The sequence below is a fragment of the Pseudorasbora parva genome, chromosome 8 (assembly GCF_024679245.1).
Source record: "Pseudorasbora parva isolate DD20220531a chromosome 8, ASM2467924v1, whole genome shotgun sequence".
In the NCBI taxonomy this organism is placed as follows: domain Eukaryota; kingdom Metazoa; phylum Chordata; class Actinopteri; order Cypriniformes; family Gobionidae; genus Pseudorasbora; species Pseudorasbora parva.
The window spans coordinates 8,513,232-8,526,934 of NC_090179.1; the positions used below are offsets into that span (position 1 = coordinate 8,513,232).

Consider the following 13,703-nt stretch of genomic DNA (forward strand, 5'->3'; position numbering starts at 1 on the left):
CAAGGCCATCATGGGAATTTTGAGGAGAGTGATTTATTTTCCAACCGGAGATGACCTGGAGGCAGTGGGAGCAGGATTTGCACAGCTGGCTGGGTCACCAGCTTTCAGCAGAGCAGTTGGTGCCATAGATGGCTGTCATGTCCGAATAAAGCCTCCAGCAAATAACTCCCACTGTTACTTCAACAGGAAGTTATTTCATTCCATCCAACTCCAGGCCATCACTGATCACTGTGGGAAATTCCTTGATGTCTTTGTGGGGTATCCTGGGTCTGTTCATGATGCCAGGGTGCTGAGGAACAGCCCTGTGTATACTGGAAGCCTGTATCCACCTGCAGGCAAGTGCATACTTGGTGATGGTGGCTATCCTTGCCTGGGTGCACCCGTCTGTCTCATCACCCCATACAGAGAGCCTGTGCAGAACCCCGTGCAGGCTCGTTTCAACAGCAAGCACTCCCGTGCACGAAGCATAGTAGAGCGAGCTTTTGGCATGATGAAGACCCGTTGGCGCTCCATTTTCTTCAAGGCCTTAGAGGTGAGCCCTGCCTTTGTGCCTGAAGTGATCACGTGCTGCGCTGTTCTTCACAATCTCGCTCTGCTCAATGGGGACATCATTGAGGCAGAGGATGAGGAAGACCTTGATGACGGACCCCCTGAACCCCACATCCTTGAAGCAAGAGTGGGAGAACATGTGCGGGACAATCTGGCTGCTGCTGTGTCCGCTCCAAACATCAATGTGCCAGCTCTCCATGAGCACGATTACCTGTGAAACACATAATAAAACATTTTACAGTTCATGTTGTCAGTAATCCTTTTTAGAAAGTGCCTCAGCCACAAATGCTCAATAAAGCTGCTTAATTCTTGAAGGTACTACTATAATCTAAATGCTCACATTTCAGAAAATTTATATTTAGGGACTCAATGGGCTAATTAACCCAAACATATAACATTCAGTTATTTACACAGCTTCATGTTGTTCTATCCCCCTTTTTTCCTGAACATAAAAGGTGATTTTGGTCATGTTTGTTAAAAAACATAAAAGTGAGTAAATAATGAATTGGTTTATTTGGGTGAACTAACCTATTATTCACTGTTAATCTCTTTTGATCTTAATGCAAAACTGAAGGTAGTTTGTGTAAACATTCTGAACTTAACTAATGGAGGGCCAATGTCCAGCAGAGGTTCCTTCCTAATTCAACACACCTGAACAATCCCATCAAACCAATTAATAACTGATTACTCAAATGACAAACAGCTGTGCTGGAACTGAAGCCTGCAGGGCAGTAGCCCTCCATGACCTGTCTGAATATCACTGTGCATTTAGAAGCCAGATCACATGCAATAAAATCTATTTTAAAATTTGTGTGTAGGTGTTTACATTACAACGGTCATTAACACACACACACATTATATATATATATATATATATATATATATATATATATATATATATATATATATATATATATATATATATATTCATCACTTTATAAATATTTACACTATTTTTTTTATATTCCTATTTCAAAGTATCACCAGATATACATAAGGTACTGTGAATGCCAAGAAAAATAATATAATATATATAAACATTTTTTTTAATTCTATATAAAATAATTTCTAGCCATTCACAGTAAATTAGGTGATACTTTCAGATAATACTGTATATACATACATTTATTTATTTATATATATAAACTTTGTATTTATAATAAATTCAATCATATTTATTTAAAAAAAAATTACACTCCAAATTTGTAAATGATCAAAAGATTCTTCAGTGTCAAAATTGTTTTTTTTAATGTGATCTTATTTTTTTGAAATTATTTCTAGAAGATGAAGAAATCGCTCATCTCTTTCTTTAGTCTCCCTCTCTCTCCGTTCCTCTCTTACACTTGCTTCCTGGTGCCACCTCTCTTCTCTCTCTCTTGCTTCCCGTTCTCTCACACTTGCTTCCTGGTGCCATCTGTCTTCTCTCTCTCTTCGTTCGCGTTCTTGTCTCTCCTCTCTCTCTTGTCTCTCCCGTTCTCGCCGTTCTTCCTTCTCCTCCATTTCTCTCCATCGTCTCTCCTCCCTCTCATTCACTTCCTGCTCTCTCGCTGCTTCCCTCTCCTCCATCTCTCTAATTAACTCCATAATTTCGGTTGCCCGCTTTCTTCCTCTTCCTCTTGCTGGCTGTGGCGTTGCAGAGGATGAAGAGGATGAAGAGGATGAAGAGGATGAAGAGGCCACAGCAACATCCGGGCCAGATGAGGCAACAAGGGCAGGTGGAGTGATCGAGGGTCTGCCCCCAATTGCCTCATCCATGGCACTATACCACTTCCAGGATGCTGCTGTGGGCTCTCCATCCTCAGTGCTGACACCACTCTGCGGGCATTTCAGATCCTATAAAAATTGCACAAACATAATACAAATGTAGTGATTTGAACAGCACAATGACGTTTGATTTCTGTTTTAGAAGTAAAAATGTAATCTTACTTTATATTTTTGTTTGAGGTTTTCCCATTTTTTTTTTACAAATGTTGCAGTCACGCTGCCTTGCAGGCCCTGCTCCACCACAAAAACCCTGTAGCAAATGCAGACATAAAGAATCAGAAAAGCTGTAATAACTGGAATGTTTGAAGTTACAATAATATATATATAAGATGTGAATACATTTTTAATCTATTTCTGTATTATACTCACTCAAAGCCTTTGATGGCAGCATTCCGCTTCCCAGTGAAGAGGGCTTCATGAGCCACTCTCCACTGGATAAGCACACGTGTGTGCTCATCTGTCCCTGTACCATCAGACAACATTCACGTTACCTCTGTGATTATGTGCTCAATACTACATTTACACATTGAGGTAGTTGCTGGTATATCAACTGGCTTTAAATCCACTGCAAATGTTCCTCAAATTATCAACAGTACTAATGGACAAATAAAATATAAAAACTAATGCTAAGTAACTTTATGCAAAATTGTTTATTTACATTATTTACATTTAGCTATGTGAGCAGTGTTGACAACACTGAATTAACAGCACACATATAGGACATGACTCAGGTGTCTATTTAATGTCGTGATTGCTCATCTGCAATAGGCCTACTCATTGAAGATTTTCCTGTCACACATTTAATAAGAATATTTAAGCTGTATATGTTTTAGAATAAACATTCTAGTGTGAATGCATGAATAGTGTTAACCTTACTGGCGCTCCCGTTAGCTATACACAATAAAACGTGTTTTTACAGCACAATTACAACTATACTCTACTGTCTGTCGTCTATACACCTTCAATAATTAAACAGTTTACTCTACAGGAGCTCAACAAATGGCATTTTAACACAAGGGAACCGTGATTTTGTTTTGTAATACTCACATTTGAAAACACCTGCGTCGCCTTTCTCCGTCATATTCGCTAATGACGTTTCCTTTCCTGTGGCCTTATGGGAAGGCAGGGATAGAAAAGTATCCGACGATGAGCGCTTCACAATCTGGGCGGAGCGCAGTAGGCCATCCGGGGATTTCTCGCCTACTCTTTTATGATTACTGAGGTTTCGAACATACTACTCCTTTCACATACTGTTTTCGCCTACTATATAGTAGGTTAGTAGGCATATTCGAACGCAACTTGAGTACACGTACGTCCGAATCTCGCGAGAGATAGTCCAACCCCCCGGTAGTTCTCGCCTACTCTTTTATGAATACTAAGGATTCGGACATACTTTTCGCTCGCCTACTGCTTTTTCCATACTATATAGTAGGGAAGTATGCGGTTCCGAACGCAGCCCTTGTGTTTCTCTGTCCTTCAGTGATTCTGCTCGTTATCATCAGGTGTTCATCACTAATGGTTCAATTATTACTTAATTAATCTCTTAATTATCTCATTAACTTTAACACCACTTCAGTGTTATTTTAACTCTCTGTGGAGTGGGACCAAATACACTCTGAGCAGTGCTGATTTACGACACTCAGAGGCTGTGTTCAAAATCACTCCCTATCCCCTTATTCACTATTCCCTACACTATATAGACCACTCGAAAGAGAGAGAGGAAAGAAGAGAGTGAATTCAGACACTGATGAACACCTGCTGTTATCACTGAAGGAAAGAGAAACATCACCAGAAGAAAGTTGATTTCATCAACTGAAGATAAAGAGAAGACATTAAATCTCTGAAGATCTCATCAGAGGATTAAACAACTCCACAAACAGCATTACCAGCTTCACACATTACTAACCAGACTGACTTTATTTCTGTCAGACGACTACAGAAGCTCTTATTGAGAATGAACAGATGATGTTTGATTGTTTCTTCTGACGTTACCATTATGGTGATCAGTATTTGCTTTAGTTGGGCTCTTGAACATCGACACAATAACATTAGTTTTTCTCTTGCTGCTGTAACGGTGTGTTTTCAATATATTTGTTATAGCAAACAAAGCTGAGACAAAACCATGAGTAGGTTATGTTGACTATTTAATAATGGTCTAATTCACTAATAATTTAGTAGTCTTATCTAGAAACATATAGTTGATGCTTATTTTTTTTGTAAAATTGAACCCTATAATTTTATAACATCATTATTGTAACATCCAGATAATTTGAAGAGCATGGGAACAGCTTGTGGTCAAAACATCTGAATCAATCTGACTCACACAGACATCAAGAATCGGCGTATGAATCTCAACCATGGTGACATTCAAAACTCCCAGCATGCGTTGCAGCATGAATAAATTATTGCTGCTGAATAGCCTGGTTATTTTCTTTAATTCTTACTATTTGCCTTTATTTTTGGTGCTGTTGTTGTGTTGACTTTAAAGGGATAGTTCTCTTTAAAATGAAAATTCTGTCATCCTTTACTCACCCTCAAGTTGTTTCAAACCTGTATGAATTTCTTTCTTCAGCTGAACGCAAGGGAAGATATTTTTAAGAATGTCAGTAACCAAACGGTTCACTGGAGCCATTGACATCCATAGTAGGAAAAAAAAAATACTATGGAAGCCAATGGCTCCAGTTAACTTTTTGGTTACTGACATTCTTCAAAATATCTTCCCTTGTGTTCAGCTGAAGAAAGAAATTCATACAGGTTTAAAACAACTTGATGGTGAGTAAAGGATGACAGAATTTTCATTTTAAAGTGAACTATCCCTTTAAGTGGTGTTTTGTGATGCTCAGAGTTGCTCTGTTCGTTTTTTTTATTGATTGTCACCATTGTTGAGATTCATACGCTGATTCTTCATGTCTATACGAGGCTAAATGACAGCAGAGAGCAATCTATTCTTGGAAATCAGGAGTTTAAAAATCACTGCTTAATATTTTCAGAAGTGTCCCAGTTAAATAACATAAATTAAGAATAAATGTATGTGTTTTTAAAAGAATGGGTTTGTTTAGGGAAGAAACACTGGACAAGACTAACAAACTAAGCATCCTATTACAATTATAGCAAAGCATAACCAATAACTTCTGACCATTTTTTTTCCTTAGCTTTTTTGCTACATAAATGTGTTTAAGAAACACACAATTATAGCAGACAAAGAAAAACTATCATTACAAAATCAAGGGCCAAGATCCCAACTGAAGCAAACACTGATCACGATAATGGTGACCAAATATTTTCAATTAAACATCAACACCTAAAGATCTGATAATTCTCAATAAGAGCTTCTGTAGACGTCTGACTGAAATAAAGTCAGTCTGGTTAGTAATGTGTGAAGCTGGTAATGCTGTTTGTGGAGTTGTTTAATCCTCTGATGAGATCTTCAGAGATTTAACGTCGTCTTTTATCTTCAGTTGAATTCATGTAAAGCTGTGGCTGAAGTCAGTTGTAGTTCTTGTGTTTTTCTGTCCTTCAGTGATTCTTGTTAACAGGTAGTGTGTACACTCTTCAGTGTTCATTTAAAACTGAAGATTTTGCTGTGGGGTTAAAAGGGTTAGAGGGGTTAGATGAAAAATCCCACAGAGGGAACCATAAAATAGCGGTAAGAAACTGTAAATTCATTTACAGAAAAGTTCTGTAAAAAAATGGCAATTTACTGGCACCAGAGCTGCCAGTAGATTACCGTTAAATCAAGGAAAAACAGTAATATACTGTAAAACATAACAGTCAAATTTACCAGATGATTTAAGATATTTTCACTGAATTTTAGTGCAAGTTAATAGAAAAAAGTTGTGTAAAGTCAGTAACTGATAAGGAGAGTAAATATTAAAATGACCTGTGTTTATGTGTTGTTGCACAAGATGATATAGAAGAGATCTTTCAGTTGAATTCATTAGTTTTGTGAGTTACCATTGCTGTGAAGAGTAGAGCCTGTGCTTCAGTCCAGGATGAGCAGAGAAACATTGATGATATGCTGCTTGATGCTTTATTTAACGGCAGTAACTGTGTTTGCTGATGCAGTTATGAGCTGTTTGTTTAATTTAGCAAATAGAGCTGTTGAGTAATTTATCACATGCGTGTGTGCTATTGCTCACAATGAACCGCAAAGATTGAAGTTAAAGTCATGTTTCTAAATCATTTTACTACTACACCTTACACGTGTGAAATGACTCAAATGAAGTTTTATGATACAAACACCTATAAATACTAGTTTTAAAATGAGAACTGTTTGAAGCGATCAGTTTTCCAAATGAAAAGTTACCTTTCATGGTATTATTACGGTAAAATACTGTAAAAAAGGAGAGCTGTATATAAACAGTAGAGGGCTGTAAATTAACAGTACATTGCTGGAACCACAGCTGCCAGTAGATTACAGTTATTTTACGACACAATTTTTTTTACAGTGTATTCTAAAATAATAAAATAAAAGATTTTAAATAGGCTAAATAATTAATTTATCAATTCAATATTAATTAAATACATAAATGTGTATATTTATTTTGCTAAATTACATGAAATTGTTTAATATATTTCACAAATACCTCTTCCACACACTTTTTTAAAATTATTTTTTAATGTGCTTTTTCAAAAATAAGTTTTTCATAATAATATGCTGCATTTACGATCATTTACGATCCTCTATTATTATGATCTTTTTCATAATAATAGAGGATATTTCACAAATGCCAATCAACAGCCAGTGGGCGGTGCTTGGCGCTGATTGAATAACCCTTTCAGATAGATTACTTTTTTCTGTCTGGGTCTGGCAAGTGGAAACGGGAATTGATTGGAAATTAATATGGCGGTAGGAATTGATCAAGATAAAAATTGCACTGCCTTAAACACAGCCAAAGTTCTCAGTTTTCAAGTTTTTAGAAAATTTATTAGAGTAAAAAAAAATACATTTTCAGTCACAAATAAGAAATGAGAAGCATCCTTAGTGTTCTGTGGTCAACACACAAAGATCGATCTGTCATGACTCTTCAACTTTAAACCAATCAGCACCAAGCAACGCCCACTGGCTGTTGATTGGCATTTGTGAAATGTCCTCTTTATTATTATGAAAAAAATCTTTGGGAAAATCATGCTTTGGAAATGCATGATTAGTCAAATTAGGTGTCATTCATAAATTCAGCATATTATAATGAAAAACTTCTTTTTGAAAAAGCACATTAAATAATGAGTAAATTGATTTTTAAACATAACAATAATGTGTGTGGAAGAGGTAATTGTAAAATATTAAACAATTTCATGTAATTTTACAAAATAAATAGATACATATATTTATTTAATTAATATTTTATTACATTACATTATTAAATTAATTAATTATTTCATTATTTTAGAATAAACTGGTACATTTAATTGTTGTTTTATTGAATTCATTAGTTATTGAATTATTTCATTTCGAGTAATTTGGTCCTCCATTTGCAAACAGTTCACTTCAAGAATGAAAAAACTTGTGTCTCTATGTTTTACTGTAAATGAGAAACAGAAACAGAACGGACAATCTATATTAGTCTATCTCTCTATATATATCTTATTAAATAGGCCTACACAGAAAGAAAAATATTGGAAAATATTTCCATACTCAGCCTAGGGTGAAATCATTATGCTCTTCTGCAGATAGTATGGCTTATTAAGCAGGTGTGTACAGAGTTTGGTCTTTTAATACCACTGTTTTAGTAGATTAAGCAAATTTATTTCACGTTAAGCATTTTACAAGTCCTGTTTTGCAAAAAAAATAAAATGTTTTCTTCTATAAAGACCCCACCGCTTAGAAATTCTCTTTTATGTTCGTATGCTATTTATTCGGTCATAATTAGTAGTTAGATAAAATTTCTTTGTTATTGAAAGAAAGCCTAAAATATAGCTTGACTAAGTGATCCAACCCTGTCATGTCCTCTATCAGTTTGCAATGAACACGTCATTGATCGAATGTTTATTCTCTATGCTTTATTTACTTTTTTTTCTTCTCGAAATTAGACGTTATTCTCAAAATTGAATGTTTATTCTCAACATTTTATTTAGACATTTTTACTTTAATCTTGAGATGTTTTTATCATTATTTTTGCTTGGTCCTAATCCTCTTTCGTACTAAACAGTTGAAAACTAAAATTGGGAGATTTTGGCTTTAAAATTAAAGAGAGTTTAAATGTACAATTTCACACAGCAGTCACGGCTTGCAATTTCATATACAACCTTCCAAGATCCACTATTGTGAAAAATAGAGCAAGACAAAGTCTGACCCAAAATGGCCAATCCTTTTATTGCTTTTTTTTCTTTCTTTTTCTACATTTATTGATGAAAACAAGGCCCTGTACAGTTCACTTCAGCATTGAGTACAATAACAATTATTTTACAATTTATACACATTGGAATATAATAATGCTGAAAACACATACTGCGCCCCATCCCGGTCATCTTTTACACTTGGCCATGTCAGACATGTAATAAAAAAACTAAAAAAAAAAAACTAAGGGAAAACAACAGCTAAACCACCTTTTTATATGCTGTGTAAGTGTTAATCCATAAGTTAAAGCATACCTTGAACCAAATGCTGCACGTCTGCTGCCCGGCTACAAATCTGACAATCGTACAGGTAAAGCACCAGCAGGGAGAACCTGTACAACCAATAAGGTGCCATAAACACACTTACACAGATATAAGGACAAAAATCTGAATATGATATGAATATCCAATGATGGGAAATTGTGTGATTTACTTTATTAATTTGGTTGTTGGATTGTAAGGGATACACACACAAAAAACAACAACAATTCTCTCATAGAGACCAAGACCTTCTATAAAAGCTTTGCATCGTGGAAAACCTTGTGGAAATCGCTAAGAACAATTTAAAGCAAGTTCATTAGATTTTGAAGGTTCTCTTCTCAGTTTATTCCCAGAATGAATGGCAAAAAATAAAATAAAAGGCCAAAATAAAATTCCATGCGAGGTGTGTGACAAAGTCCCAAAAACAATGCTTGCTTGCTCACTCTCACTCGCTCTTTCATGCCAGGTTCAATTTCGCTCCTTATTCATGCTACGTATGTGTACACTTTGCGATCTTCCGGTGTTCTTGCCAAGTATTCTCTCTCAATAAGTCCTTCAATGCGCTTTTTAATGACCACAGGACTTGGGAGGAATCGTGCCTTTAACTGCTGGGTTACCTAAAGACAAAAACACACAAGATAAAGTTAAATAAATGAATGTCCAAAAAACATTTCTGAATACAGTGAAATTGATAATGTTGATAATTCTGTTTTACGTGGCACTCTTAGTCCCCCACAAATACCACCAACATCACTGCTATTCTCAAATAAAGCCAAAAGACAGAATGAAGTGTGTATATATATATTAAAACTGTTGCGTAGCTCACACTTACACTCAAAAGGGTTCCTTCATATGAAATGAAAGCTTTGGTTTAAATCAGACCTCATATTATAGTACATTATATCGCTGGGATCCGTGTGAATTGAACATGGTTTAAAAAAAAAAACTAAAACTTTTCAAATATTACTGCATCACAGTTTTTAAAGCATTAATGGAATTCCGAGAAGCTTATTTTTTATTATAAGTAATAATATGAATAAAGGTCTGTGTTTATTGAACAAAACTGTAGTACTGTACATGAACAAACCTGATCCATCTGAAGATTATTTAGTAAGACCTGTATTGTCCTACTCTAGACTTTAAATTCTCTAATACTTAATTTTGCTTTTATATGCTATATACTATAATACAGTTACTATATTATATTTTGCAATATTTTTTGGCGATTTTTGCAATCAAAATGACTGGTTTTGTGGTGGTAATTTCCAGAAATTTGCAACATTTTTTTTACAACAAGGTTATCACATTTATCATATCATTTATTATGTTAGATGCACAATAGTCATACATGACTATAGAACAAAGAGCACAAATCTTGTTTATTTTGGTCTAGGATTAATAACATGATCACTTAGGGTGGGAAATATTTTCTGTGGTCATCCATCAATCTTGTGTTATCACTTCACCCTGTCCTTGGGACTTACGTGAAACGGCAGGTGAGAAAGATTTACTTTCGCTATGTTTCACACAGACCACATACTGTGCATGCACGATGTCTGTATCGTGAAAATAATGCATTACAGCTTTAAACAAACTAGGGATAGTTCAATTAGATAATATTATTCATTTAAGTGATTAAAAATACTTTTTTGCAATTATTTTGCAGTGAAATTATGATGTTGTGTTGTATTCAGCGATCTCGGAATCACAAAAACTGGAGGGATTGATATTAAAATAGATCATATAGACAAATAGAGACAATAGACTCAAACTATTGTCACAAAAAGATGTAGTCTCCGCACCTCTGCTACTAGAACGTTGTGCTGCATCTTCTTTCTCGACTTCATGATCCGAACAATAGCCGCCTCGATTTCATGTTTCCTGTCGTCATCCACTTTTTGTCGTGTCTCTTTTCTCTCAGGGTCCGATTCTCCCTGTTTGGCTGCAACTGCAGGGATGTGATACAAACAGGTTAGTGAAAAAGGCTTTCCAAATGATTACCTAGGAGAACTTCACTGACTCCCATACACTTCTAGGGCAGATAAATAAGGAAGAAGAAATTCAGTACAAACACAAAAGTATTCCAGCACATTTGGTGCTCGGCGGGACCCATAATTATGTATTATTGGTCACTCATTGCAAAGTACTGCCTATTTAAGATTGCCATCCAGTCATCAAATAAATAAGCCATAAATAAGCCAGGCTTTCAGGCAGGACAATTTTTTATGAATAATCAGATGTAAAGTATATGCAAAAACCTCTCAGAAGTAAACTATAGCATGGTAAACTTTTACATGAATGGGAAACCATAGCAGATGGTTATTTAATATTTAAAAGAAGCACTATTTAATTTCCTAGATTTTCCAAAAAAGGAGAAAGAAAAAAATACAAACAATACATTATAGCTGTAAGAAGACAGAAAGATGTCCAATTTACAGTCACTCCTTTGTAACTGTATTAGAAACCACCTCACAGCTATGCCATCCATCCATCGGGTCACGGTCTATCCCAGCATTTAGCTCCCCAGTACTTAAGCAAGCTCTCACATTATATTCCATCACGACTATTGCGGTCTCAAAACTCTGGCCAGTTGATAATACCTAGAACTGCAGGCGGTCGATCCTTTTCCTATTTAGCACCTAAACTCTGGAACAGACTTCCTAGCATTGTTTGGGAAGCAGACATACACTGTCAGTTTAAATCTAGAAAAACTAAATCTAAAACACATCTCTTTACTATGGCATCCACATAGAACATTATCAATTTCTATTATTCAAATCTGTTAAATGATTGTTAGGCTGCATTAACTAGGTCAGCCGGAACCGGGAACACTTCCCATAACACCTGATGTACTCGTTGCATCATAAGCAGAGTGGCATCTACCCTAATGACCTTCTGTTTATCCCGAGGTTTACTGCAGTCGGCCAAATCCGGGCCGTATCCAGACCAGATGGTGGACCTGCGACTAGACATGACCAGCACATCCCTGAAATGTCTACAGAGACCGTGTCAACTACAAACCTGATTCCAAAAAAGTTGGGACACTGTACAAATTGTGAATAACAACATAATGCAATAATGTGGACGTTTCAAATCTCAATATTGTATTCAGAATACAACATAAATTACATCAAATGTTTAAACTGAGAAAATGTATAATTTTAAGGGGGAAATAAATTGATTTTAAATTTTATTGCATCAATATATTTTTAAAAAGTTGGGACAAGGCCATGTTTACCACTGTGTGGCATACCCCTCTTCTTTTTATAACAGTCTGCAAACGTCTGGGGACTGAGGAGACAAATTGCTCAAGCTCAGGAATAGAAATGTCCCATTCTTGTCTAATACAGGCTTCTATTTGCTCAACTGTCTTAGGTCTTCTTTGTCGCATCTTCCTCTTTATGGTGTGCCAAATGTTTTCTATGAGTGAAAGATCTGGACTGCAGGTTGGCCATTTCAACATTTGACATGTTATCTATATTTTATTGTGATTAAAATATAAGTTTATGAGATTTGTAAATTATTGAATTACTTTTTCATTCACAATTTGTACAGTGTCCCAACTTCTTGGGAATTGGGTTTGTAGACTCACCCCTGTGAAGGCCTCATCGACACGACATCCTCAACAAGCCCGTCTTCGGTGTGATGACACAGACCTTCAATCAGATGGAACTGGACAAATATTCTGAATGCTCCAATCTAATCTGACTTCTGACATAATCTGATTCTGACTTGTGTTGCCTGAATCATAATCATACACTGTTTGTCTGTAGGCCAGAACAGAACTGGCACTGAGCCTGGTTTCGCCCAAGGTTTTTTCTCCATTATATCTGATGGAGTTTGGGTTCCTTTGGCTTTTGGCTTGCTCAGTTGGGGACACTAAATATTCAACTATATTACTTATCTGCCCGCATTACCACTATATGACAATTAAACTGAGCTAGAAGACATTACTTTTTTTCTCCAGAGCGGCTGTACAGCCGAATCAAATTTTGTTGCATTATTTTCCTGTTATCACTGCGAAGCTGCTTTGAAACAATCTCCATTGTAAAAAGCGCTATATAAATAAAGGTGACTTCACCACTATTGCAAAAGTATTTCAAAGATGACGCTAATTTGCATTTTTATGGGTTTTCATTATTGCTGATCATCTTGACTTGGCTTAAGTTTGAAGCATCAAAACAAGAAAATTGTTACCTGTTTGAATCTTGACTCTGTGGAGTCTGGAGGTGAACTGGTCATTGACAGTGAACACGTGGCCGCTCTCGATCTCTTTTGACTTGGGTTCTTTAGTGAGGACTCGCTGTGTGGGCTTTCCACAGGCTAGAGACTGCAGTGCCCGCACCAGCTCTCTCTCTGGGATATCAGTCTCTTGCTGAATCTCCTGTCAAAAGAGGAAAAACAATGGGGACATGAAAATAGGGATTTTATCATTATTTTCCTGTTATCACTGTAAGGCTGCTTTGAAGCAGTTTGTATTGTATAAAGTGCATCCGGAAAGTAGTTACAATGACAACGTGAAAGAAGTTTATTTTACATTTTTGCAAATGTATTAAAAAAATAAAATAAATAAAAATAACGAAAAAAAATAAATAATTCACATGTACATAAGTATTCACAGCCTTTGCCATGACACTCAATATGGAGCGCAGGTGCTCCGGTTTCCACTGATCATCCTTGAGATGTTTCTACAACTTGATTGGAGTCCACCTGTGGTAAATTCAGTTGATTTGGAAAGGCATAAAATTTGATTCGATAAAAATCCAAATTGATTTGGAAAGGCCTGTCTATAT

At 35.9% G+C, this 13,703-nt stretch overlaps 2 protein-coding genes across 4 annotated transcripts in view; both read right to left on the bottom strand.

Moving 5' to 3' along the window:
- Positions 1 to 392: 392 nt before the first annotated feature.
- On the bottom strand, positions 393 to 3,634 carry LOC137084997 (chromatin assembly factor 1 subunit A-B-like). 3 transcript variants are annotated; one of them, XM_067451554.1, is made up of 5 exons: positions 3,361 to 3,634; positions 2,683 to 2,776; positions 2,507 to 2,563; positions 1,891 to 2,317; positions 393 to 760 (listed from the first exon to the last, which is right to left on the bottom strand). In XM_067451554.1, exons 1-5 carry the CDS (start codon positions 3,392 to 3,394, stop codon positions 527 to 529), a joined length of 846 nt encoding a protein of 281 aa, XP_067307655.1. In that variant the 5' UTR covers positions 3,395 to 3,634; the 3' UTR covers positions 393 to 526. The 3 variants fall into 3 exon arrangements, with proteins under 3 accessions (XP_067307655.1, XP_067307654.1, XP_067307653.1); XM_067451553.1 differs by having other exon boundaries at positions 1,945 to 2,382; positions 2,476 to 2,563; XM_067451552.1 differs by having other exon boundaries at positions 1,891 to 2,382; positions 2,476 to 2,563.
- Positions 3,635 to 8,595: 4,961 nt separating this feature from the next.
- cul3b (cullin 3b) overlaps positions 8,596 to 13,703 on the bottom strand; it is a 61,481-nt gene continuing 56,373 nt past the window's right edge. The window contains exons 14-16 of the mRNA XM_067450037.1: positions 13,108 to 13,294; positions 10,713 to 10,858; positions 8,596 to 9,527 (exon numbers count right to left, since the gene is read on the bottom strand). Of these exons, the coding sequence (XP_067306138.1) occupies positions 9,396 to 9,527; positions 10,713 to 10,858; positions 13,108 to 13,294 (465 nt within the window). The 3' untranslated portion in view covers positions 8,596 to 9,395. The remainder of the gene's footprint in view (positions 9,528 to 10,712; positions 10,859 to 13,107; positions 13,295 to 13,703) is intronic.